The following is a 26,517-nucleotide window of genomic DNA, read 5'->3' as shown; positions in this document are numbered from 1 at the left end:
CCCCCCGCTCAAACTCCGGGCCGGTGCACTATTTTCTTCTGCGGCCGCCATGGCGACGGAAGAGAACCCCACATCGCGCATGCGCCGGCAGTGACGTCAGTGGCCAGCTGCCGCTGACGTCACTGCCGGCGCATGCGCCGACCGGCGAAAGCCTTTCGGCCAGCCCTGCTGCCGGGGGCGCCGGTTTTTTGCGCCAGTCTTCTGGTGCAAACCGCTCCGGCGCGGGGCTGGCCCCTAAAGGTGGGGAGAATTCCACACCTTTGGGGAGGCCTGACCCCTGAGTGGTTGGCGCTACTCCCCTACGCCAGCACCCTCCGTCACGCCGGGTAGGGGAGAATGCCGCCCCAGGTTTGTAACTTTTACACAAGTAACATTTTATTATGTAGAGGATTATATTTAAACTTGCAGAATTTTTTTTCACAGATTATTTAATACCCCTTTTTCCAACCCCCCCCCACCCCCCACCCTTTCAATGACCACCACTCTCTATATACACACACACACACACGGACAAACAACAGAGAGAGGAAAGAGTGTTTGAGAGGTAAAGAAAATATTTTAAAAAGAATGAAGGATCTTTGTTGCACTAAGATGGCTTCTAGCTCATGTCTTTCTGGAATTCAAGCTTTTGTTTTGGTACTTCCATCTAGGCTTGGGATGATTTTCTCTGGTAAGGATGTCTACTTTCTCTGTCGATTCTGTGCTATTTCAAGTTTGCAGCAAAGATGTGCCAGCCATTCACTGGTTTTAGGGCAATAAAGCAGTTCTTTACTTCAACATCGAGAGACTGCCCTTTCACTTCCAAGGTCTAAACACTTCAGCCAACTCTCTTATAAAGCATCACACAGGAACCAATCATTGACTGTTGTCAGATAGAACACTGTCCCTGGCCAACCCACAGGTTGCCAGCCAAACAATCGAACCAACTTCCTCTAAAGCTGGTTCCTAGGATTCACTTGGTGCCAATGAGTCTGTTCTTCCTCTCCAAAATACAAAACCTAGGAACACAATGTCCAGACAAACAGGCTGCTTCACCTGGAGTCCTCTGCTTAAAGGCACATTCCGAATATTTGTTTTTTTTTTTAAATTTAGAGTGCCCAATTCATTTTTTCCAATTAAGGGGCACTTTAGCGTAGCCAATCCACCCAACCTGCACATCTTTGGGTTGTGGGGGCAAAACCCACACAAACACGGGGAGAATGTGCAAACTCCACACGGACAGTGACCCTGAGCCGAGTTGAACCTGGGACTTCGGCGCCGTGAGGCAGCAGTGCTAACCACTGCACCGCCGTGCTGCCCCGCACATTCCGAATATGGGTCCAAGGACCAAAAATAATAAAAGAAAATGGGAGAAAAGAAAATAAACAAAGGAAGGACTCTTCCAGGTGACACAGGGAACTTAAATTTACATGCAGCAAGTTATGATCAGGAATGCACTATCTGAAAGGGTGATGGAAGCAGGCTGGATAGTAACTTTTTAAAAAGAGAATTGGATAAATATTTAAAAGGGAAAACATTTACATGGCCACTGAGAAAGAGCAGGTCAATGAGATTGATTGGATAATGCTACCAAAGTGCCGTCACTGGTATGATGGGTTGAATGGCCTCCTTCTGGGCTGTTCCATTTTATGTTACCACACCATGGCAACGGCAGCCACATCTGGTACATTTCTCCTGGTTCTTCATCAAACTGTCTGATCCGAGTGCAGCCGATATCCAAACTCCATTTTGCCCACCTTCACTGGCCTTTCAACTCTTACTATTAAAATGAGATTCAGGCCAGGTGGGGAGAATTGCCAGGGTGTGGATGGGGCTTGTGAAGGAGGGTAACTCTGTTCTCAGCCTCTCTTCCCTAGTCTTGTCCCTACCTAGGTGGTCCTGAAGAAAGAGTGTCCATCGATATGCCTGCTGCCTTCCATCAATAAGTACTGTAGGTCAGAGCACCTTACAGACATCAGTAACAAAGTGCTAATTGTGAAATTATTGTATGGTGCCACTTAATGCTCATTTTATTATCTGTTTTGTATTATTGCACTGTCCCTATTAATCATGCCTCAAAAGGGACACGCATTGCAATGATTTTTTTCAGTAACCCTGGACAACTATGTGTCACCCTGAATGTATCATTCAAGAAAAGAATGACAACACTATCCTTTGGAAGCCAGAGCTCCACTGCCTACGTCCACCCCCCACCCCGGCATTGGGAACTACTCACCCAGAGATCCACTGTCTGTGTCCCCCGACTCCATGCACTGGGATATACTCACCCAGAGTTCTACTGCCTGCATGCCCCCTGCACTGGGGACTGCTCATCTCTTCATGTTCATACACTGGCTCTAGCGCAGTCATCGCAAAGCATTGCATCCCTCTGGCCATACATCCCAGCCCATATTCTACAATATTCCCACTCAGGCCTACTGCCTGTCGTCCATTTATCAGCTTCCAGCAGGTGGGGCTCTGCCTGGGAGTCTCTCCATACATCCCTCAGTTTCACCATGCATTCACAACCATGAACTTACCGAATGGTAGAACAGGCTCACAGGGCTGAATGTCCTCTTCCTGTTGCCAAAACCTATTTCTACATCGCGACCAAATCATCTGCCCCTAACCTCTTTCCCACAAATGCTCCATGACCCTCCCTTCATGAGGCATCGTGGGGACACTTCACGACAACAGAGGCAGGATGAAGGGGAACGTATTTGTTATGAGATTAAAAACAACCTGGAGATCAAGAACAAGAAAAAAGTCAGAGACAGCAGCAACTATGAAAACATTTTATTCACATTTGTTCAAGCCTTTGTGATGTTTTAATGCATGTTAAATACACATCTGTGAAGCAGAGACAATATCAGTAATTCCTCCTCATGGCTTCCACCTAGTTGCATGGATTCACTAAACATAGACCAGTCCCATTTTCTCTTGTGGATTTTGTTATTTGTTTAAAAGACATCTGTCGGCTTTTGAAAAAAATATAATCTGCTAGTGACTTCAGACTGTCACCTGTTGACATGAAGAGGTTCAAAAATCTGTCTCAACCATCGTAACCACAGCCAATCGCATCCACCACCAGCTACACAGCCATGCCCCTTCAAAGGAACGACTTGCACTATGAGGAACACGGGACTTGCCACTGTCGGAATATTCGGAACATCTTGCTGGACTTTTCTGAAAGAGACTAGCGACAAAGAAGAAAAGGACATGAACATGGCCTGTTCTGACACGAGCACAGACAGGATATACAGCAATTTACAGTTTTTCAACAATCATATGAAAGGAGAGCACCGAGTTTTATAGCATCTCTCTTACTGCTCGTTATGTGGTGGAGCTGTTAGCCAGAGGAGGGAGAGCACCTCTCTATCCTCCAGGGCACCTGGCCCGTCACAAACATTTATCCGCATTTACCCCCATGAATTCCCTTCTTATGAATGCCCATGTGTGTTAACTGGACCTCGGAACGGACAGGGTGTCAATATAATAAATCTAAAGGCTGGCATTATTCGCATTTTCTTTTTTATTTTAAACATTTTGTTTAAAGAGTACCCAATTCAATTTTTTTCCAATTAAGGGCCAATTTTTAGCATGGCCAATCCACCTACCCTGCACATCTTTGGGCTGTGGGGGTGAAATCCGCGCAAACATGAGGAGAATGTGCAAACTCCACAAGGACAGTGACCCAGAGCCGGGATCGAATCTGGTACCTCGGCGCAGTGAGGCAGCAGTGCTAACCACTGGGCCACCGTGCTGCCCTTATTATTCGCATTTTCTGGCACAGGATGTTACTTGAACTAATCCGGCAGGTTTAAAATTATTTCGCTATTTTCTCTCCTGACTCAATAACCACGCAGGATGCGTTCCATGGTCACATGGCTAACCAGCCAGCAGTCCCCATCTAGAATGCCTACAGTAGTTGAATACCCTTCCAGCACACACATTCAGTAAGCTGAAGTAGGAAGAAAAATTGAAGCTCTCAAACTATATTCCGCAAGGGATCCATCTCTTTGAGAGAGGAGGGATGTGAATTGACCTCAGCAGGAAAAGTTGACCCTTAAACTCACTACTTACAACACTGTCCGAGCCCTCGTTTTGGGGCCGGGAGCTGTTCAGGGACAAGAGGATCCCAAGTGCCTCCTTCCACCCTCGCTCCGTCATCTCGGGTGTACCAGGCGCTGAGCTCTGCTCTCCTGGCTCCGGGTTGAGTGGCTCATCTTCTAGTTTCGGCTTTCTCCTCACCCACGGACACCAATCCCTGTGCTGGGAGACAGGGTCGAAGTATCCCCGAACACTATCCTGAAAAAGTACAAAGTAGAAATCACCCTGGAAAAACTTCTCACAAAATACCATAATTAACCAAATGCATCTCTCTGGCTTTTAAACCATCTTGATTTGTACTGATCTTACCCCTAATGCTCCTCGCAGCTGCACAGGTCTAAGGGTACCAACTGCCTCTTGTACCTCTCAAGTGGTCATTCTCCTTGTGCAACACTCGTCAGTGGGCAGAGTGTAGGAACTGGAGATGGTAATTCAACCCCTCAACTTGCTCCACCATTCAATCAGATTGTTTAAAAATCTCATGGGATGTGACCATCGCTGGCTAGGTCAGCATTTGTTGCCCATACTCAATTGCCCTGGAAGTGGTGGTAGTGAGCCACATGTACTGTAACTCAATTTTCCTGCTTTTGTTTCGCATTCCTTGATCCCCTTAATCAATCGATCTCCGTGCTGAAAGCTCCAGTTCTTCACCAACATCCACATCGTGGAGGAAGAAACTTCCAGATTCTCACTACGGTGTGTGACAAACGTGCTTTCTGAATTCACCCCGAAACAGCCTGGCTCTTATTTTCAGATCACACCCTCTTGTTTTCGATTCCCTCGCCAGAGGAAATATTCTCTCTGTATCTATGCTATTGAATACTTTTAAAGGTCATTTTAATGTCGAAAGACAGGTACCAGTGGCAACATCCACTGGAGGGTGGCAGATTAGAAATCAGTAACTGGCCCCATGATCAATTTCTTCTCCCCTGCCCAAGATGAGGTCAAGTCTTAGCACAAACCAGGGACCAAATCCCAGCACCTTCCAGCAGCAACATTCAGCTACTTCCTGGGGAGCTTCCAGGGACAGCAGCAGAATTTTTCATGGCCGTTAGGTTGAAGTACATTTGTTTTTTCATTGCTGGATTTATATCTATCAGCCAGAATGAAACTCTCTCTATTTGTTCACTGCACGGCTTTGGGTAGGAATGATGTCAGTCAATAGCAATGAAAGGCTTTGGTATGTCCCAAGAACACTACGTAGTTCCCAACCATTTGATGGGATCAGGCAGAAGGAATCTGTTTTACAACTTATCCGACAGTGCAGTATCAACCCAGATTGTGCATTTAAGTGGAGCTTAAAACCACAATAACTTGAATTTATATAGTGCCTTTAATGCAGTAAAATGTCCCAAGGCGTTTCACAGGAGTGTCAAGCAAAAATTCAACACTGAGCCATACAAGGAGATACTAAGAGAGATGGCCAATTGCTTCGTCAAAGAGGTAAGTTTTAAGGAGAGTCTTAATAAAGGAAAGGGCATCAGGCTGGGAGGTCCAGAGAGGAAGTTGAGGTTCTTAGGACTCCAGGTAGTTGAAGGCATGACCGCCAATAAAAGTCAGAGTTACAAGAGGCATGAATTGGAGGAGTTTCTGATTCTGGAGGCAAGAGTGGCGCTGTTGGGTTAAGCTGACTGATATAGCGCAAGTGCTAACACTGACCCATGAGCCTCCTTGCTGCATGCCTGCTACTTACAGAGCTGGTAGAAGAGGGCAGACGCATTCGCTTGGACTTCCGCTGTGGGCTGGAAGGCACATCCCCCTGACCCATGCTTCGGGTGACTGGTCGCTTGTTCCGCAAATGTGAACTGAAAGAGTCTGACTCGCCTCGATCGACTAGAGTGGGACTGTGGACATCTCGACTCCGCGTGCGCGACCCAATGGGCGAGGGGCTGGTTTCATGCTGATTAAAATAAAAATAATTTTAGTAAGATCATCTCCCCTTACAGGAGGGATAGAAACTTAACATGTGTGTGTATGTGTGTGATGATACTTGACTACCACAAGCAGGCCCACATGTGCGGACGGATTGGACTGACAAATGATATGTAATGTTGTTCAAGAAGGCTAAGGAGTGGTTTGATCAAGGTTTATAAGATAAAGAAGAAACAGATTATGTTGTATAGACGGTTTTTCTACTAAATAGGTTGGATAAGCAGGGTCATAATCTCAAATCTTGCAAGACCAAAACCAGGGTTTTAAAACTTGTCTCTTCATCTCTTGTCAGACAATTACAGGGGTGGAATGGGGAGTATATAGATGGTACTCCACTAGGTACTGCAGTTGAGAGAGAGGCTGGATGGACCAGTGGATATTTTTAAGTCATGCCATTGTCCCATGTTCATATGTCTGAATGTTTATATTAGTGTTATGTTTGCACAGATGTTTGTGCATTTGCGTTTGTCCACTCATGGATGTGCATGCATGTATAATTATATATGTACGCGACTGTGCATGTGTCCTCCATAAACACCACCCAGAACCAGACAAACTGGTTGTTCTTCTCATTATTATCTGTGGGACATAGTCACAGAATGGCTGCTGCATTTGACTACATTGCCAATGCTTCATTTAACTAATTGGTTGTATGTGAAGTTTTGAGACACTTCAAAACAAAGTGCTACATAAATACAAGCAATTAAAGGAGGTGATAAGAGTCTGTAATTGGGAAAACTTCTCATTATCCATAGAGAGAATGGAAATTGATTGAATAACCTCACATAATCACCAGATATTGTTTGATGCATATATTGCACTTACCACATCAAATATTGAGGCACATCACAATGAGTGAGTGTGACAGTCGTTATGTAGGCAAACCTAGCATTCAGTCTGTGCCAGCAATGTGGTGAATGACCAATAATACCTCAGAGAGAGTAAACTGAGAAAAACATAAACACATAAATTAAGACTACAAGGCAGAAAGAAGGGTTTGCACCTGCTCGCCGCTCTGTGACTGGGCAGCATCCTGGCTTCGAGTGACCATCCTGTGCGGAGACATTGCTGGGGGAGTTGGCGTCGACATTTCTGGCTTGTTTTCCTGTGGGGAGATACTGCAGACAGGAACGTCGGGTTCACTGGCCGGGCAAACGACATCAATCTGTTGAAAGCTCCACAGACCCACCTTCCGCACGCAATAGGAGCAGGTGATAACCGGCAAGTGGAGAAAATCAGAGGAAGATCTAGTCACATTGAAGAAAAAAGGAGGAAGAGTAAGACAATTGTGGTGGAGGGAAACCTATTTAGAAATAGATCTCGGCCTCCATCCCATCATCTCCCTTCCCCAGTGTTCAGTTGGATTGTGCGTCACCCAATGGGGTGCAGAGTCACACAAACCAACAAGGCTCAGTATCTTCTATCTCACCTTCATCAGGTTTGTTTTGACATCGACTCGATCAGTCTGCTGTCATCCACAACCACACCTTCCAAGGTTGTGAGTTCAATCAAACCTACTATTTGCTCATTATCACCGCACCATTTGTAAAGTTGTCTTTGTGCAATTGAGCTGCCACATTTCCTACATCACAATGGTGATTACACTCCAAAAGTGTCTGTAAAGTGCTTTAGGTCATTCTGAGGTTGAGAAAGATTTTTCATCTTTTTAAAATATATATTGAAAGTACCTAATTCATTTTTTCCAATTAAGGGGCAATTTAGCATGGCCAATCCACATACCCTGCACATCTTTGGGTTGTGGGGGTGAGACCCACGTAGACAGGGGGAGAAAGTGCAAACTCCACATGAAGAGTGACCCGGGCCCGGGATTGAACCCGGGTCCTTGGCGCTGTGAGGCAGCAGTGCTAACAAGCTGCTCCAAAAAAACCATCTCTTAAACATTCCACAAATTCCTTTTCTTGGGATCCACTACCAACCTGATTTTCCCAGTCCACGTGCATATTGAAGTCGCCCATGATTATTTTGATATTGCCTTTTTTACATGCCTTTGGGTGGTGTTTAAGGAAGACAGACGCATATATGCACACATGCATATTTCCATATACACAGACACCTATAGATGTATCCATAAATACCCTCCATGTGCACAGACTCAAATGCACACACATTTCTTCAAACATAACACTAATATAAACATGCAGATATATGAAAGTAAGATAATCACATGACTTGATCCACTGGTCCATCCAGTCTGTCTCACAACTTCAATGCCTTGTACATCACCATCTATATACTCCCTATCCCACCCATGTAATCAGTTGATATTGAAGTTGGATTAAATGGGTCTTTTTCCGATTGGCATGCACCGACTAGTGGGGTACCACAGGGGTCTGTGCTGGCACTCCAACTCTTCACATTATATATTTGTGTTTGAACGAGGGAGTTAAATATAGCATCTCCAAATCTGCAGATGATACAAAGTTGGGTGGGAGGGTGGGCTGTGAGGAGGATGCAGAGATGCTATATGGTATTTGGACAGGCTGAGTGGGCAGATGCATGGCAGATACAGTATAATGTGGATAAATGTGAGGTTATCCATTTCAGTAGCAAAAAAAGGAAGGCAGATTATTATTTGAATGGGTGTAAATTGAGAGAAGTGGATACTCAGTGAGACCTTGGTGTCCTCGTGCATCAGTCGCTGAAATTAAGCAAGCAGATACAGCTGGCAGTAAAGGCAGCAAATAGTATGTTGGCCTTCATAGCGAGAAGATTTGAGTGTAGGAAAAGGATATTTTACTGCAATTGTAGAGGGCATTCATGAGGTCACACTTGGGAGTATTGTGTGCAGTTTTGGTGTCCTTATCTGAAGAAAGGTGTTCTTACAGGGAGGGAGTGCAGTGAAGATTTACCAGGCTGATTCCCGAGATGGCAGGACTGTCATATGAGGAGAGACTAAATCGGTTAGGATTATATTCATTGGAGTTTAGAATAGTGAGAGGGGAATCTCATAGAAACTTAAAATTCTAAAAGGATTGGACAGAGTAGATTCAGAAAAAAAGTTCTCGATGGTGAGGGTGTCCAGAACTAGGGATCCTAGTTTGAGTTATTTTAGGACTGAGGTGAGGAGAAATTTCTTCACCCAGAGTGGTGGAATCTGTGGAATTTACGACCACAAAAAGTAGTTGAGGTGAAAACATTGTGTAAGTTTTAATAGATTTTTTCATGGGATGTGGGTGTTGCTGGCTGGGCCAGCATTTATTGTCCATCCTCGAGGACATTTCAGAGTCAATCACATTGCTGTGGCTCTGGAGTCACCTGGAGGCCAAACCAGGTAAGGATGACAGATTTCCTTCCCTAAAGAACGTTACTGAACCTGATGGTTTTTTATGACAATCGTTCCATGGTCAGCATTAAGCTTTTAATTCCAGATTCAAAAAAAATTTAATTCAAAGTCCACCATCTACTATGATGTGATTCAACCAAATGGCCTTCTCCTGTTTCTATGACTGCTGAGAGCAGGAGGAAAATATCCATAGATCTATCCCCAAGAACTTTCATAGACTCATAGAATTTACAGTGCCGTGTAGACCATTCGGCCCATCACGTCAGCACTGGCCCCTAGAAAGAGTACCCTACTTAAGCCAACACCTCCACCCTATCCCTGTAACCCCACCTATTATTTTTGGACACCAAGGGCAATTTAGCAAGGCCAACATAACCTGCACATCTTTGGACTGTGGGAGGAAACCGGAGCACCCGGAGGAAACCCACGCAGACACAGGGAGAACGTGCAAACTCCGCACAGTCACCCGAGGCTGGAATTGAACCCTGGACCCTGGAGCTGTGAGGCAGTGGTGCTAACCACTGTGCCATGTGCCGCACTCAGAAGAGGAGCAGGGTGGAGAGAACATGGGAAACATAGGGGAAGGTTGTTCTGAGATTTAGCTAACAGACCTATGAGAATGGGTGTATGGGAAATTTCTAATTCACTTCAGATCCTCACCCAGCAGTCCAGCCGCACAGAGCGATGATACAGGCAGAAAGATGAACAGACAGGATGTCTGCACTGCTTTTCAGCTCAAGGCTGTCAGACACAGTGCTGCACTTCATTTCATCTTCTACCAACTGCAACAGCGAGCTGATGGTTTCCTCTGTGATGATCTGTTCCAAGGGAAAAAAGAGCTCAGAGCTGCATTTACTGAACAATCTACACGGATTTAGAATCAGTAACCAGACGCGGATCACATTATCTATTTTTATTTTATTTTTCTTTAAATTTGGATACCCAAATCATTTTTTCCAATTGAGGAGCAATTTAACGTGGTCAATCCAGCTACCCTGGACATCTTTGAGTTGTGGGGGCGAAACCCATGCAAACATGGGGAGAATGTGCAAACTCCACACGCACAGTGACCCGGAGCCGGGATCGAACCTGGGACCTCGGCGCCGTGAGGCAGCGGTGCTAACCACTGCGCCACCATGCTGTCCTGCGGATCACATTATCAATACACTTGTCACTCCCATTGTTGAATCCAGGGTCAGCAAACGTTCAATGCATCTACAGGCGACGTGTATTGCAAGTGGCTGGCTTAATAACACAGGAATGTGAACCAGAAGATCAGTAAACTGTGACCTGAATACAGGATTTTCATTAAATAGGAGGATGTTAAGGAGGCCTCATGGCAACATTTACAGCAAGAACCTCCTTCACTATCCGCCTGCCTATCCCCCCTGAAGGAGCTGGTGCAAAGTAGAGATCCAAGCCCAAAGGAGGGAAGGATGAGACGCTTTTCTTTCCACACACTGAAGGTTTTATTCTTTTGCTCGCTGCATTGAAATGAAGGCCCGATGCAGTCATTCATGCTCTAACTTCTTTCCCCTAGGACCTCAGAACTGAGAGATATAAAATAAACATTAGAACGAGGAGTAGGAATTCAGCCCCTCATGCCTGCTTCGCCGCTCAATACGATCATGGCTGATCTCATCTCAGCCTCATTTTCACCTTCCTGCCCACTCCCCACAACCCTTCATCTTGCTATTTAATGAAAAACCTGTCTATCTTCTCCTTAAATGTATTCAGTGTTCTGGCGTCCCCTGCACTCTGGGGTAGAGAGTTCCACAGATTCACAACCCTTTGAGTTAAGAAATTCCTCTTTATTTCTGTTTTAAATCTGCCACCCCTTAGCCTGAAACTATGGCATCTTGTTCTAGAATGTCCAGCAAGGGGAAACATCCGCTCTCTATCTACCCTGTCAGTCCCCTTTAGCAAACTTCCGGTGGAGTTATGTAGGGGGAAGATGTGCACGAGGTGGCTCCCGCTCGGGAACAGCAGTTTTAGCCCTTTTCACTCCGTTTCAGGAGGTATTTTCATTTGAAAACATACATATTTAATGAGATAAGGAACCCACACAGGTGAAAATCCCAGAAAAGCCAGGGGAAAAAAAGACAGAAAGTAGAAGTTTGCCAACAGAGTCGGAGGCCTCCCAGGATTCGGTGGTGGTAAAAATGGTGGAGGCAGTGTCTAGGGCTCTGGCCAGTCCACTAACAGCTGAGATGCTTACGAGCACCTTGACTTCAGAATTTGACAAACACTGGCGGGTTGTGTCGAGGGACCTCTGCAAATCGATGGAAGAGGCCTCGTCTCCCATCCATTTGCCATTGGAAACAACCAACGAAACAGTAAAGGCACATGGGGCCCACGGTAAAAGGCATGGAGGTGGCCCTTTTGCGGCATAGTGACCAGATTGCTTCTCTGGAAGTGGAGATATCTCTTACCACACTAGTTGCCTTTAAACAACACTGTAACAGAACATGCAACTCTAATGCTACTTTCACAGGCAGCCAAAGGCAATGCTGGCATTTATAAAGCATTTTTTCTTCTGGTAAAGAAGCTTTTGTCTGAACCCTTTTTCCAAAACCTGCCTCTGTGGAAACTTTCATGACCTTCTTGGTCGATTTCCAAAGCCTTTTCCCCTCCAACTGTTAAAAAGAGCCCTTCTCTCTCTTTCTAAGCTCCACCCAGGCCCTCAAAAAAAAGGTTTTCTGCTGGGGTTTCCATGTTTGAACCCATCAGCGTTCTCTTTGACTGTTTGATTGCCCACTCCCGTTCATACAAAAGAACAGAGCCATGCCATTGATAAGCAACTAACCTCCCATTGACGGACAAAGAGGCCATCAGGTGGGCTAGTAGCTGGTCAGACCAGGAGTATCCCCAAGAGCATTGGCTCTGGGGAATCCTGTGTATTCCCGGGAGCGGTGTTGAGGGGTTGACTGCAGTTCATCATAGTAATTCTGTTTTAAATAATGAGCTTAGTGTTTTTGTTTTGTTTGGGGTCAGGTTTGCTAGAAGTAAGTTTTAGCTGTTTCTGTTCGCCTTGCTGTTTCCTGTATATGCATTTGTGTGTGGTAGTGTCAGAGGTCGAGGATGAAGGAGGGTGGGGTCGTTTGCTGACGATGACTGCAGATTTTTCTTTTTAGCGGGTTTGGCGGCCGTCTTGGGTGGCCTGGTTGCTGTACCTTCTATGTAAGTGTCGGATAATCCCTCTTGGTAGAAATGGCTGACTCTGGATTAAATGGGGGGGAGGGGAGAGAGAGAGAGAGAGAGAGAGAAGAGAGAAGAGAGGAGAGAGGAGAGAGAAGAGAGAAGAGAGAGAGGAGAGAGAGAGAGAGAGAGAGAGAGAGAGAGAGAAAAGGAGTCCACCAATCAGTTTGGTCACCTGGAATGTCAGGGGCTTGAAAGGCCCAGTGAAAAGGTCAAGGGTATTTGGTTACTTTAAATGCCGATGTGGTGTTTCTGCAAGAGACTCTCTCATGGGTCAGATACCAAACAAGGTTGTGGAAGGGTGGGTGGGACAAGTTTTTCACTCAGGCTTTGAGGGTAGGACCCCAGGTGCGACAAGATTAAACAAATAAAAAGGTGCAGTTTTCTGTCGCTAAGATCTTGGCTGACCCCAATGGCAGACATATTATTGACTGTGGCTCTTGGTGGGCACTCTGCTGGTGCTGGTCAATTCTATGCCCCAAACTGGGACAATACGGAATTTAGTAATAAGTTGCTGGCCTCCATTCCCGATTTAGATTCACATCAGCTTATACTGGGTGGTGATTGAAACTGCGTTCTGTATCCCTGATTGGATCGTTCCAGACCCAAATCTCCGACTCCATCAGGGGTGGCCAGGGCAGTGCTGGGAAGGCAGATCTGAAGCGCTTTTTGCACCCAGGTGTTAAAGATTTTCTTTCTTTCCCCTTGTGCTCCACACAGACTCGTGTATTGACTTTTTTGTGCTGGATAGGTCCCTCCTCCCTTTTGCGGAGGCAGCAGGTTACTCGGCGATTGTGATTTCAGACCATACTTCATATTTTGTTGATTATGGCACTAGAATCAGGTCCCTCCCAGCGTCTGCCATGGAGATTGGATATGGCACTATTAGCAGACAAGAGATTTTGTGAATGCATGTCCCCCGCAATTTGGAAATATATTAAATTTAATAAAAGTGAGTCTATCTCACCTGCTATGCTGTGGGAAGGTGGTTATCAGGGGGAGATGATTTCCTACAAGTGTACGTCACAGAGACAGCGAGGGAATGAGCAGCAGAGGCTGGCGGACTCTATTACAGAGCTGGAGCAGCAGTACTCAGTTGTCCCAAGCCCAGAGTTGTTGGCAAGTAGAAAAAAGCTGCTGACACAATTTGAACTATTATCAACGGATAGGGCGGTGGGCCAGCTGTGACGTTCGAGGAGAATGTTTTATGAACACGGGGAGAAGGCCAAACGCCTCTTAGCTCACCAGCTGAAGCGACAGGCGGCTTCCCTGGAGATTGTACAGGTATGTGACTCCAGTGGCTGCCTGGTTTCCACTCCGCCTCAGGTCAATGTGGCTTTTGAAATGTTTTATCGGGATCTTTATAGATCGGAGCCCCTGGCGGAGGGTTTGGTCATGACTGATATTTTGGATGGATTATCCATCCCAGCTGTGGAGAAGTGGAGGAGTGAAGAGTTGGAAATTATAAAATGCACTGGGGCGATGCAGACGGGTAAAGCTCCTGGTCCTGATGGCTTCCCCATTGAGTTTTTTTTTAAAAAGAGGTTTGCGGAGCAATTGGTACCTCTAATTTTAGATAAGTTTCATGATTCCCTGTCCCGGGGTTCACTGCCCTTTATGCTTGCGTAGGCTTCTGTTTCCTTGATTCTCAAGAAGGACAAGCACCCAACCGAGTGTGGGTCGTACTGCCCTATTATACAGATGATCTGCTTCCTTATATATTACGGGCCCAGTATCCACCATGGACGTGATAATCAAGCTGCTTGGGAGTTTTGGCTCCTTCTCTGCGTACAAGTTGAATTTGGCCCACGAATGAGCCTTGCTGCATAAATGAAATATACTAGGCCGGTCAATGGTGTCAAATCTGACTTGCAGAGTGTGACAACCTCCCTCTGTCCTTGGCAGACAGATTCAGACTTTTGAAATGAATGTGCTCCCAAGATTTTATTTCTTTTTCAGTGTCTCCCCAAGTCCTTCTTTATCAAAGTTCATAAATTAGTGTCCTCATTTATTTGGACGGGTAAGACCCCAAGGATCTATAGGGCGCTGCTCCAGCAAGATAGGCAATCAGGTGGCTGAGCCCAATTTATTATTTTACTACGGGGCAGCCAATATTCAGAAGATACTTGGAGACATTGGGAACCTGTTTGTGGAGGGAAGGTTTGACAGCTTTAAGGAGTTGTCAGGGAAATTTCTACTCCCTAGATCCAGTCTTTTCTGATACATTTAGGATTGCGATTTTCTGTGCACGGCTTTTCCCTCTTTCCCCTTGGCACCACCCTCCTCCCTGTTGAAGAGGATTTTGTCTTTGGCTGGGTCTGATGGGCGGGGACTATTTCGGCATACATGGCCAGATCCTATCAGCAGAGTCGGTTCCGTTGAATGAGATAAAGGTGAAATGGGGGATGAGTTGGGTCCCATTCTGGGCGAGGACGTATGGAGCAAGGCCATTCACGGGGTCAACGCCACGTCCTCACGTTCCCGGCTTAGTCCGATCCAATTCAAGGTGGTAATCCAAGTAGGTAAGCTTTTGGGTCTCTTTCTTCACAACCATGTCAGAGAGACTCAATGTTGAGTTGGAGCCATGTCCGCTGGTTGCCATTTTCGGTGTGTCAGACTTGTCGGTGCTCCAGACGGGGGTGAAGGCTGATGTCCTTGCCTTTGCCTCGTTAATAGCCCGGAGACAAGTTCTCTGGAGGTCTCCTATTCCGTCCAGTCGCTCGGCTTGGTTGGGTGACCTCATGTCTTCTTGACAAATGGAGAAGGTTAAGTACACCATCAGGGGGTCTGGATAAGGGTTCTACCCAAGATGGCAGCCATTGATTTCCTTTTTTAAAGAGCTAGTTACTGTCAGTTGTTGAAGAGTTTAGTTTAGTTATGTGGGGTTAAGTTAATACATGCTTAGGGCAGCATGGTGGCACTACTGCCTACGGCGCTGAGGACCCAGGTTCGAATCCCGACCCTGGGTCACTGTCCATATGGAGTTTGCACATTTTCCTCGTGTCTGCGTGGGTTTCACCCAAAGATGTGCAGGGTAGGTGGATTGACCACGCTAAATTGCCCCTTAATTAGAAAAAAAAATTGGGTACTCTAAATTTATAAAAAACAAAGAAAAAAAAAGTTAATATGCTTTTACTTGTTTCGTTCTTTTATCTTGTAACTTGGGTTAATTGTTTTGTATTATTTTGTTTATAATGCAAATTGTCAATAAACGTACTTTTTTAAAAAACCTTTACCGTCTTATATACCTCATTGAAAAATGAAATGAAAATCGCTTATTGTCACGAGTAGGCTTCAATGAAGTTACTGTGAAAAGCCCCTAGTCGCCACATTCCGGCGCCTGTCCGGGGAGGCTGGTACGGGAATCGAACCGTGCTGCTGGCCTGCTTGGTCTGCTTTAAAAGCCAGCGATTTAGCTGAGTGAGCTAAACCAGCTCCCCTGGTCTTCCCTCCCCATTTAGATCTCCTCTCATTCTTCTAAAATGCAGTGAGCACAAATGCTCAATCTCTCTCTTCATAAAACAAGCCCTTCATCCTTGGAATCAAGCTAGTGAACCTTCTTTGAACCACCTCTAATGCATTTACACCCTTCCTCACGAAAGAGGACAAAAACTGTGCACAGTACTCCAGAAATAGTCTCACCGAGCCCTATACAGTTGTAACAGCAGCTTCCTGCTTGTATACTCTATTCCATTAGCAATGAATGCCAAAATTTCATTTGCCCATTTACCAGCTCCATTCTAGCCCTTTCAAAACATTTAAAAATTGGGGCTTGGCAGCCCTAAACCACTCTATCTCACACCAACCATGCATTATTTGTCTTTTGCCTGGATCACGAAATGAAAAAAAAAAATCACATTCATCGTATAAAATGCTTAAACGGGGATTTGTTTTGGTATGAATCATGTTTCTGCCATTAATCTTGCATGGAAATTCTTCCAAACTGTTTAGACTAATTGTGTTCAGTCACCGTTGGCTTCCTGTGACAGGCACAAGCCTCCACTTTAACCGTTGCACATAATATTTTCAACATGTCTCAGCTGTAGAGTCGAACCTTTAATTGGCAATAAGAAAGAGGTGAAGGCATATCTGTAAAGGAGAGCCCAATGCCTGTAGAACTGTATCCTGGCAAGGAGTCAGAAGGGGGGTTTGAAGGCAGAGCTGATTTATCGGACTCACCATATCTTTGAGGTCGTCAAGTTTGATGGCCGGTAACTGGAACTCCAGCAAGCAAAGATTCCTGAACCGCTCAGTCACCCCACACAGGAGGGCTGCTGGTTCATTCAAAGGCAAGGCCCAGAAACGATCTGCCAGGTGTAAATGAAAGAACAAGTGAGTCACCTATAAGGGGCAATCCTGGTCTGCTCTAGTCGGTATTACTGCAGAGGGGCCTGACTCCGGTCCCACTGCTGGTACTTATTGTTCATGTGTGCGTGCACACGCTGGCAGAACAAGTTGGGAGGGTGCAAAGCGAAGCAGAGAAGTGTCTGATTTCAAAGAGATTCGGAAGAAGAGCGAGGAATTACTGAGAAAATAAACTTTTCCCCCTCATCCCAAGTGCTTTTTTTTGGTGAATATCAAGGTGACTGACCTTCCATTACTTGGAGCTCAAGCACACGATGAACTCCACCCCCATACCCCCAACCCCTACAAGCCCCAATCGCCCACGGAACTGTCATCTACATTTCAACACAGGAGAGAAGATGAAGGAATGAGAATTTTAAAAAAGCGAACACTGAGCTGCACATATATAGCCTCAATCTCTAAAAATATTCCTGCACCTTTACTCCAACCTCACCTGGACAGGGACTGTCGGGCCAAAAGCAGAACTTCTCGTGCGCTGTTTTCAATGCTTCCTGCAGTCCAGCAACCCTCTCTTTATCTTGAAGGCAGAACACATACATTTAGCAGATTTTAACGGAAAAGTAAATCCCCTCACCAGCATCAACCCGATCAAGGAAAACCAGTCACTCAGGGAGTAAGAAGGTTCTAAATTCAGAATAGCAAGGGGAAATCCAGGTGGGCCCTTACTATTCAAAGGATATCAAAGTGATGATATAAGTGACCAAGGTAGAAGGTGGAAGCAGGACACTGTGAATTAACTCAAGACATAAAAATCTAATGAACCTGTCTTGGAGACAGAAGGGAATGAGAAATATCAGGAGAAAGATGTAACAGGCGTACTGTGCACAGTTCTTAGATATAGATGTACTGGAGAAGTTGCAAAAAATATTTGCAAGGGCAACAACAGAACTGTGACATTATACTTGCCAGGAAACATTGCTTTTTTCGAGAGAGAGGTGACCTGATAGAGGTCTTTAAGATTATGAAGTAGTATAACAGGGTAGACAGAGAAATTCCTCTAATTGTGGAAGATTCTAAAGCTGGAAGGCAAAAATATAAAATCAACACTATAAAATCCAACAAGGAATTCAGGAGAAATTTACACAGGAGGTTGGAATGTGGAACATTCTATCTCAAAGAGCAGTTGCGGCCTTTAAAGGGAAGCAAGATAAATCTGTGAGGGGGAACAGAATGTAAGGGAGGCTCATGTGGAGCATAAATATTGGCATAAACCAACCCCACCCTATGGGGTTGGTCTGAATGGTCTGCTGTGAGTTCGAATTAACTGTAGGAAAGAAATGGACCTGTCCTAGATCAGTTCACGATGTATTATCTGGGGAATCATATCCAAATATTGCCTGGTCTGCTCAGGGTCTGGGCTTTATCAACAGAGTTGGAGGGTTTTATGATAAGAGAGAAGATAGACTAGGTCAGGTGAGAAGGTGACGCCAATCAAGATGGGACAAACTGTTAAGTAGAGAAAAAAACACAAACTTACATTTATTGGCATCCAATGTTGGGTGCAGAGTGGTGCACAGGTACGCCTGACAGCTGTAACACTTCAACATGTCACACTCTACGCTGGTCCAGCCGTATTTGGCGCACTGCAAAGGCGAGAGTTCAAAGGACACCGCAGCCCACTTAAATGAGTATCTTTATCAAGGAAAATGCTCATGCACCACCTATTCAACACTGCTCATCCAGGGCACAGTAGATAGCACTGCTACCTCACGGTGCTGAGGTCCCAGATTCGATCCCGGCTCTGGGTCACTGTCCGTGTGGAGTTTGCACATTCTCCCCGTGTTTGCATGGGTTTCGCCCCACAACCCAAAGATGTGCAGGGTAGGTGGATTGACCATGCTAAATTGCCCCTTAATTGAAAAAAATGAATTGGGTACTCTAAATTTATAATACAAAACACTGCTCATCCTCTGCATGACATCCAACCTCCCCGCCTATCTTTGAATAAAGGGCCATCAAATATAATATGCAGAATGGGAGGAGTATACGGCTATCCTGTCCCATAACTTGTGGAGTACAGAGGAGAAAGAGGTAGGATGTATAACACCAGTCAACCCAAATCACAGCCATTACCAAAGCAGCTTCGCCGCATTTTGAAACTTCATCCGGGTTCAATTCTGGCCTCAGGTGACTGTCTGCGCGGAGTTTGTATGTTCTCCCAGTATCTATGTAGACTTACTCTGGGTGCTCCAGTTCCCTCCCACAAAGATGTGTGGGTTAGGTAGATTGGCCTTGCTAATTTGCCCCATTAATGTCCAGGTTAGGTTATGAGATCACGGGGATAGGGTGGGGTAGGCACTTGTAAATGAGCAGAGTGCTCAGATGAAGAGTTGGTGCAGACCCGATGGGCTGAATGGCCTCCTTCTGCACTGTAGGGATTCTATGAATCTATATTTTGAAAAAATTATTTTTACTGATGTGGGCTTCGCTGGCTAGGTCAGCATTTCTTGTTCTTCCCTAATTGCCACTGCTATCAGGGAGGGAGTTCCAGGATTTTGACCCAACAATAATGAAGGAACGGCAAAATATTTCCAAGTCAGGATGGTGAGTGGCTTGGAGGGGAACTTCTGGGTGGTGGGGTTCCCAGGTATCTGCTGCCCTTCTTCTTCTAGATGGTAGTGGTTGTGGGTTTGGAAGGTGCTGCCTAAGGAGTCTTGGTGACCTCCTGCAGTGCATCTTGTCAATGGTATACAAGGTGGTGTACAGACTTTCGGGAGTCAGGAGGGGAGTTACTCGTCACAGGATTCCTAGCTTCTTACCTGCTCTTGTAGCAATGATAGCCCTAGGATGTTGATAGTGGGGGATTCAGTGATGTAAAGCAATTGAATGTCAGGGGACAATGATTTAATCCTCCCTTTTGGAGATGGTCATTGTCTGGCACTCATGTGGCACAAATGTTACTTGCCATTTGCCAGCCCAAGCTTGGATATTGTCCAGGTCTTGGTGCATTTGCACGTGGACTGCTAAAGTGTCTACTATAGAAAAAAAAAAGAATTGGGTGCTTTAAAATTTATTTTAAAAAAAGAACATGACCTTATGTTGGAAGAAAGGTCATTGATGAAGCAACTGAAGATAGTTAGGCTCAAGACACTACCCTGAGGAACTCCTGCCGTGATGTCCCGGGACTGAGATGACTGACTTCCAACAACCACAACCTTGGTGTTAGGTATGGCTTCAACCAGTGTGGAGAATTTTGCCCCCGGTTCTCACTGACTCCAGTTTTGCTATAGCTCCTTGATGCTACACTCGATCAAATGCTGCCTTGATGTCAAGGGCAGTCACTCTCAACTCACCTCTGGGGTTCACCTCTTTTGTGCATGTTTAAACCAAGTCTGTAATGAAGTCAGGAGGTGAGTGGCCCTGGCTGAACCCAAACTGAGCGTCAGTCAACAGGTTATGGCTAAGTAAGCGCTGCTTAAAACTTTTTTCCTAATACGTTGTAAAAGTTTGGGTTGATTTTGATGTGCTTCACAGATTTATTTTCCAATTCCTTTTTTGTGGGTCTTTCCCATCTGTTTTATTCACCTTTTGCTGATCTTTGCATTTCTCCTATTTGCCAGGACTTGTGCTTTTTATTTGCATTCTTTTCTGCTTTTATGTTATAGCTTATCCTTTTAGTCGCATTGGCTGTGTTTTTGAAGGGTAAGTAGAGTTCTTCGGGGTATAAACTGGTTACGTTAAATTCTCTTTTGAAAACCTGCCACTGATCTTCTGTTATTTTAATCATTAACAGATTTGTCCAGTTTACAGTCTGTCTCATTACACTGAAATAAGCCATACCTAAATCTAGAATTTTGGTAGCTGCTTAGCGTTTCTACCTTTCAAACAACGATGAACTCGATCATGGTTCTTACTATCGCAACAAGCTGAATGGTCACGCACCTTTAAACTTGTCGCCTTGTTGGTTCTGGATACATTGTTGCAGTAAACTAATCTGAACAAACTCAAAAAAATTGCTACTTTTCTGACATGAGCTCAACTTATCATATGGAAGTTAAAATGACCCATGGAAACCACTGCCTTTTCGACACTATTGTCCAATCTCTACATTTATACAATCTACCATTTGTCACAGCTGCCACTAGGGGGCCAATACACAATTCAAAATATAGTCTTAAATCAATTGCTATTTCTTAATTCTACTCAAAGTCTTCCCTGCTACTTCGCTCTTGTTATATCATCTCTTACCATAGATGTCATTTCACCCTTAAATCAGAGATACTACTTCTCTCCCTCTATCAGATTCCCCATCGTTTCTGTTGATCTTGCAACCTGGTATGTTCAATCCTCAGTCATGGCCATCTTGCAGCTATGTTTTATTAATGGCTGCAATGTTATATCCTCCAAGTTCAATTTGCATCTTCAATTAATTCAATTTGTTCCTTATACCTTGTGCATTTGTATGAAGCACGCTTAACTGGGCCACAGCTTAACCTGTCCTCCAGATGAATGTTTTTCCTCTCACCTTCTTCTTTCTCTCTCCTGATTTAATTACTTTACTTTTTTTATGTTTCCTTCATTTCCCTTGCCAAAAATCTCAATTTCTATCTAATTATTTTCTTTTTAATTTGTTTTAGAATTATTTTTTCTACCTTTTCCACCTAAGCCCTCCCCTCAACATTTGTTTAAATTTTTGTGATTTCTCTATGTACCTCTTACACTAGAACCCTAACCTCAGCCTAATTCAGTTGTAGCCACTGTAATGGTACAGTTCCTTTTCGTCCCAAACTGATGCTAGTGTCCCATGAAATGAGATCCCTACTTCTCACACCACTCCTTCACCGACCTGTTGAACACCATAATCCTTTTATCTCTTTGTGAAGGAGGATAGAGAGTTACCCCCATAACATGTTGCCTATCTGGAACCAGCTTGAAAGGATATTAGAAAAGGAGTGGGGGGAAAATTCAATCATTCTGGTTTATGTTGGGGCCAACAAGGCAGGACAATAGAAAAGCGATGCAGTTCAGAGTGCACCAATAACGAGAGTCCTATGGTCAGCATTCTGGTTGTTCTTCTGACAATCTTGATCTTTATTCCCACAGGCAGCAAGTACATTGTGCCCGTTGGCTATCAGTTTCTGTGAATCCTCGCTCTCCATCTCACCAAGTTCCCCTGACAGGGTGTTACTGGTCACACGAGCCTTTTTCTGAACCTATGCCTCTCCCCCTCATGTGTCAAAGTGTCTTCAAGTCACTCAATGACTCTGAGGCTCAGATTTAAGGCAGAGACATCTAATGTAGATGTGTTCACATGGAACAGTCTCACCACCTGCGAGCTTTCGCATTATGTAGTCTAGTCACACAACTTGCTCCACCATATCAGAATCTATATTTATTTATAGATGTTTAACTTTAAGACTATTTAACTAACACCACCAAAACACAAGCATTAACCACAAAAGAAACACATTAAAAACACTAACCAATAAACAAAGTAAGTTATCCGTAACTTACCCACACCACTCCACACTTTGCTGACTTTACTCATAAATTATTTTTGAATCTTTCTTTCTCTTTGTATGCTACTGCCAGCTCTTAAGCACCGTTTAAAAATACTACTTTTTGCATAGGTTCTTAGTCTTTTCGTCTGTTTTAAGGTTAAGGTCCAGCTTGCACTAATAATAATAATAATCTTTATTATTGTCACAAGTAGGCTTACATTAACACTGCAATGAAGTTACTGTGAAAATCCAAACTCAAGCAAATGTTAAATACTTACTGCCTTAAGCTTACACAAACCACAAGAGTTAAAGGCAAAACGATGCACCTCCTCCTCCTCCTCCTCTTCCCTCTGCAGCAAATTTCTGCTCTTAACAAAATCTTAACTTCCAACTCTGTTAATGATGCACTCAGTTAACATTGCATTCTGTGGTTACACTCTGTGCTGTGCTGGCAAAAAAGTAACAATTTTCTAGGCTTTCCTCACACTACTCCTCTCACTTCAATAGCTGTAAAGATCTACGACCCCCAAGTCATAAAGACAAGTAAGGTTCCTGATTTGTGCTGAGTTTGCTAACATCCACCCAGGCAGTAACAGAATGGGAAAGGGGGAAATACAAGACTAACCACTCCCGAAGTTAGAGAGGGAAAATTATGCAAGGTTTCCCATTCCTAAGCACCAACACCGGCTAAAATTTGCAGTGCAGAAACAGGTTATTTAGTTCAACTGGTCTCTGACATATTTAGACTTCAGACATGCATTCTCCAGGACCACTGAATCAAAAGATCCTACAAGCATGTCACATTTACATTTAACACTGTGTGAATACACTTTTTGTCCAATACTTTTAATGCAACAACTCAAAGAATTCCCATAAGGGACTGCTAACTTCTCGCACTTCATCCAGGCATCGTGTGGCTCAGAATATTCCCTCCACCCAAGTGTAAAAAGATAGAATCCATAATTGTACCATTGGGTGTTCACACTCCATAATATTCAGTACCAACATTTTGCATTCTCACCACTATAATTTAGTGACACCATTGAAGGATATTGTGAAAGTTTCAACCCGTGAGAAGAAAGCTTCTTTATTTGCAGAGTCACAGGGAACTGGTGATCTGGGCAAATCACTGCCATCAGGTGATTCAGAGATTGAACATGGAATCTGATCACTATGGAACAAAGAGTAATAATAATCAGGTACCAATACACTGCTGTTTCATTAAGTAAAAGTGATTTGTTATCACCCCAATGCTGGTCATTCCACTATCTCAGCAATAACTTCATTTTTTGTGATCAAGGTGAGGGAGGTTTGTGCCAGCTTTGGCTTAGAGGGTGACACTCCTGTCAGATGTTTGTGGGTTGATATCCCACCCCAGCATATAAACGAGGCCAACACTCCAGTACAGTACCGAGACAGCGATGCACTGTGGAGTGCTGTCTTCCAGAAGAGTCTTTAAACCAAGGCCACATCTGCCGTCTCAGGTGGGTGTAAAAAAGACCCCAAGGCACAATATATATTATTTAAAAACACAGTGGAGAGCTCTCCGGAGAAGGGAACAAAGCAGAAAAAAAAATCAGATATCACCACTAATGTGAAACTGAATGCTGAAATATGTGCAGGAGAATGTGGGACTTGAACCCACAAACGTTTGAATCAGACGATGCTGTTACCACTGGGGTCGGCGAGGGGGTTAGCGATCTGGCTCCTCCGCTCCCGAAGGCATTTCGCTTTAGTGACTATTAGAAAGATTATTATCCCGAATAATTTCACTGAAACCCAATCCCTGGAAATAGATCCAGTGGGAAGAGAGCGTGAGAGGAGGCTTTTCCCGAGGTTTGTCAGTCATTCCTAGGACCGGCAGAAAGCGGTTTCCGCGCAGTCATTTTGATGGAAGAAGCAATGATGCGGAGCCGCTAGACTTACATCTCGGCGATGCTGTCGGATAGCAGCTGCCGCACTTTCTGCGGAGTCTCGGCCACATTTTTGCTGTTGGGCGACGGAAAATCACCATCGCTCACGGCCGCTGCCATCTTTGATCCGGCAGTGATCAGTGTCCCACTGGCTACAATGTGCACGGCACAAATGTTCCGGGACACAAACCTTAACCACAACTGGCCAACACGAGGAAACCTTCAGCAGCAGAATTAAATCTAGAGAGAAATTACAAATTTATTCCCATATTTTCTGAAACAATGAGAGACATCGCATTACTTTGGTTGACCAAAATAATTCATTGACTTCAAATGAGGAGGTTAACTCAACAAAGAACCACCTACACTCTCAGGAGGTGGATTTATTTTCGGGAGCCAAAACCAAATTAGTGCTGAATTCTTCAGTTCGGTTTTACTTTTCTCCCTCTTGTCCTGACGCTGTTTCATTCCTGAGGTGAGGCGAGTCTCATAGGAAGAGCTACCACCCTGCTTGAGAGCAAACCCTCCAGGATTGCCTGGAGTCTAGGAATTGAGAAAAGATGTGCATTTATATAGCACCATTCACAAACACTGGCTGTTCCAATGTGCTTTACGGCCACTGTAATACTGTTGAAGTGTAGTCATTGTTGTAATTTAAAAAAAATACAGTACCAGTTTGCACAGAACAAACTCCCACCAAAACAATGTGATAATGGCCAGCTAATCTATTTTTGTGATATGGATTGTGGGAGGAATATTGCCCAGGACAACAGGAAATAACCCCCTTTTTAAAAATGCTCATGACTTTTACATTCACTCAGATGGAAGATGGGCCTTTCCGAGCACCTCTGACAATTCAGCATCCTTCAATACTACAATAGAGTAGAAGGTTTTATTTTTGTTTTGCTCAGATTGGGACTTGAACCAACAGATTCCTGACTCAGACAAGATTATTACCCATTGGGCCACAACTGATACCTGTCTTAGTGCAAAGGCATTGCTGTGAACAACCCAGGAGAAAAATCATAGGAACACTATAAAAACACGTTTTTGGTCATCTCTTTGAACATTCCCATTTATTGCTTATAAAAATAGTAATGGGGGTGTGGTGTTGCGATCAGAAACCATACCATTGAGTCATGAAGAATATGTTCACTTTTCAATTGATGTGGTTAAAAAATGGATTTGTTGATTGCCAGTGATGGGGATGGATCAGTAGGAGGCAGTACACCAAGTAATGAAACCTCCAGAAATACATCCAATTCAGTTAGCAAGCCTAATGACATTTCAGTAACCTGCCTATTATTCACCTTTGAGTTAGTCAAGGACTATTTGAGACTTGTTTAGCTCAGTTGGCTGGACAAAGCAAAGCAAAACCAACAGTGTGGGTCATATTCCCAGACTGGCTGAGGTTACTCACAAAGACCTACCTTGCCCTGGCCTGACCAGTCAGTGCTCTCCCGAAAAGGGGAAAGTGTCATCTGGGACTAGTGAGGCAGCTTGTTGTCTTAACTATTTCTTCTTTGTCAAGGACTCCAATGTTATGTGTTGCTTTGGGTATAGCTGTCGCTTTTGCATCGGGAGGTCGCATAATGCAGACTAACAAGTATGCAATGTACTGAGGGAGTACTCCAGAGTTGGGAGAGCTATGCTTTTTAATATTAATAATCTTTAACGTCACAAGTAGGCTTACATTAACACTGCAATGAAGTTACTGTGAAAAGCCCCTCGTCACCACATTCCGGCGCCAGAGGGAGAATTCAGAATGTCCAATTCACCTAACAAGTACGTCTTTCGGGACCTGTGGGGTGAAACTGGAGCACCCAGAGAAAACCCAGGCTGACACAGGGAGAACGTGCAGACTCCACACAGACAGTGACCCAAGCTGGGAATTGAACCTGGGACCCTGGAGCTGTGAAGCAACAATTATAAAAGCAAATAACTGCGGAGGCTGGAATCTGAAACGAAAGAGAAAATGCTGGAAAATCTCAGCAAGTCTGGCAGCATCTGTAGGGAGAGAAAAGAGCTAACGTTTCAAGTCCGATGACAAAGAGACTTGCTGAGATTTTCCAGCATTTTCTCTTTCATTGTGAAGCAACAGTGCTACCCACTGTGCTACCAGGCCACTTTGGTTGCATGTTAACCCAAGACCTGGTCTGCCCTCTCAGATGGGTGTAAAATACCCCAATACATTTTTTCAAAAGCAGCAAGCAGAATAGGCCTCTGTGATGCCTATCCATCAATTGACATCATGCAAAAAAAAGTGGGATCTTAT

The 26,517-nt window shown here is 44.6% G+C and overlaps 1 protein-coding gene across 3 annotated transcripts; it reads right to left on the bottom strand.

Annotated features, from left to right (window-relative positions):
- Nucleotides 1-2,760: 2,760 nt before the first annotated feature.
- Nucleotides 2,761-25,996, bottom strand: zc3hc1 (zinc finger, C3HC-type containing 1). 3 transcript variants are annotated; one of them, XM_038811776.1, is made up of 11 exons: nucleotides 25,673-25,985; nucleotides 24,256-24,482; nucleotides 23,383-23,500; nucleotides 18,366-18,516; nucleotides 17,322-17,405; nucleotides 16,703-16,830; nucleotides 9,986-10,143; nucleotides 7,025-7,268; nucleotides 5,783-5,989; nucleotides 4,063-4,287; nucleotides 2,761-3,175 (listed from the first exon to the last, which is right to left on the bottom strand). In XM_038811776.1, the coding sequence occupies exons 2-11, from the start codon at nucleotides 24,360-24,362 to the stop codon at nucleotides 3,107-3,109; spliced, it is 1,491 nt and encodes a 496-aa protein (XP_038667704.1). In that variant the 5' UTR covers nucleotides 24,363-24,482; nucleotides 25,673-25,985; the 3' UTR covers nucleotides 2,761-3,106. The 3 variants fall into 3 exon arrangements, with proteins under 3 accessions (XP_038667704.1, XP_038667705.1, XP_038667706.1); XM_038811777.1 differs by lacking the exon at nucleotides 25,673-25,985 and adding an exon at nucleotides 24,609-24,756; XM_038811778.1 differs by lacking the exon at nucleotides 5,783-5,989 and having other exon boundaries at nucleotides 25,673-25,996.
- Nucleotides 25,997-26,517: the final 521 nt, after the last annotated feature.

This window comes from Scyliorhinus canicula, chromosome 11 (assembly GCF_902713615.1).
Source record: "Scyliorhinus canicula chromosome 11, sScyCan1.1, whole genome shotgun sequence".
In the NCBI taxonomy this organism is placed as follows: Eukaryota; Metazoa; Chordata; class Chondrichthyes; order Carcharhiniformes; family Scyliorhinidae; genus Scyliorhinus; species Scyliorhinus canicula.
This window is presented reverse-complemented; position numbering and strand designations above follow the sequence as displayed.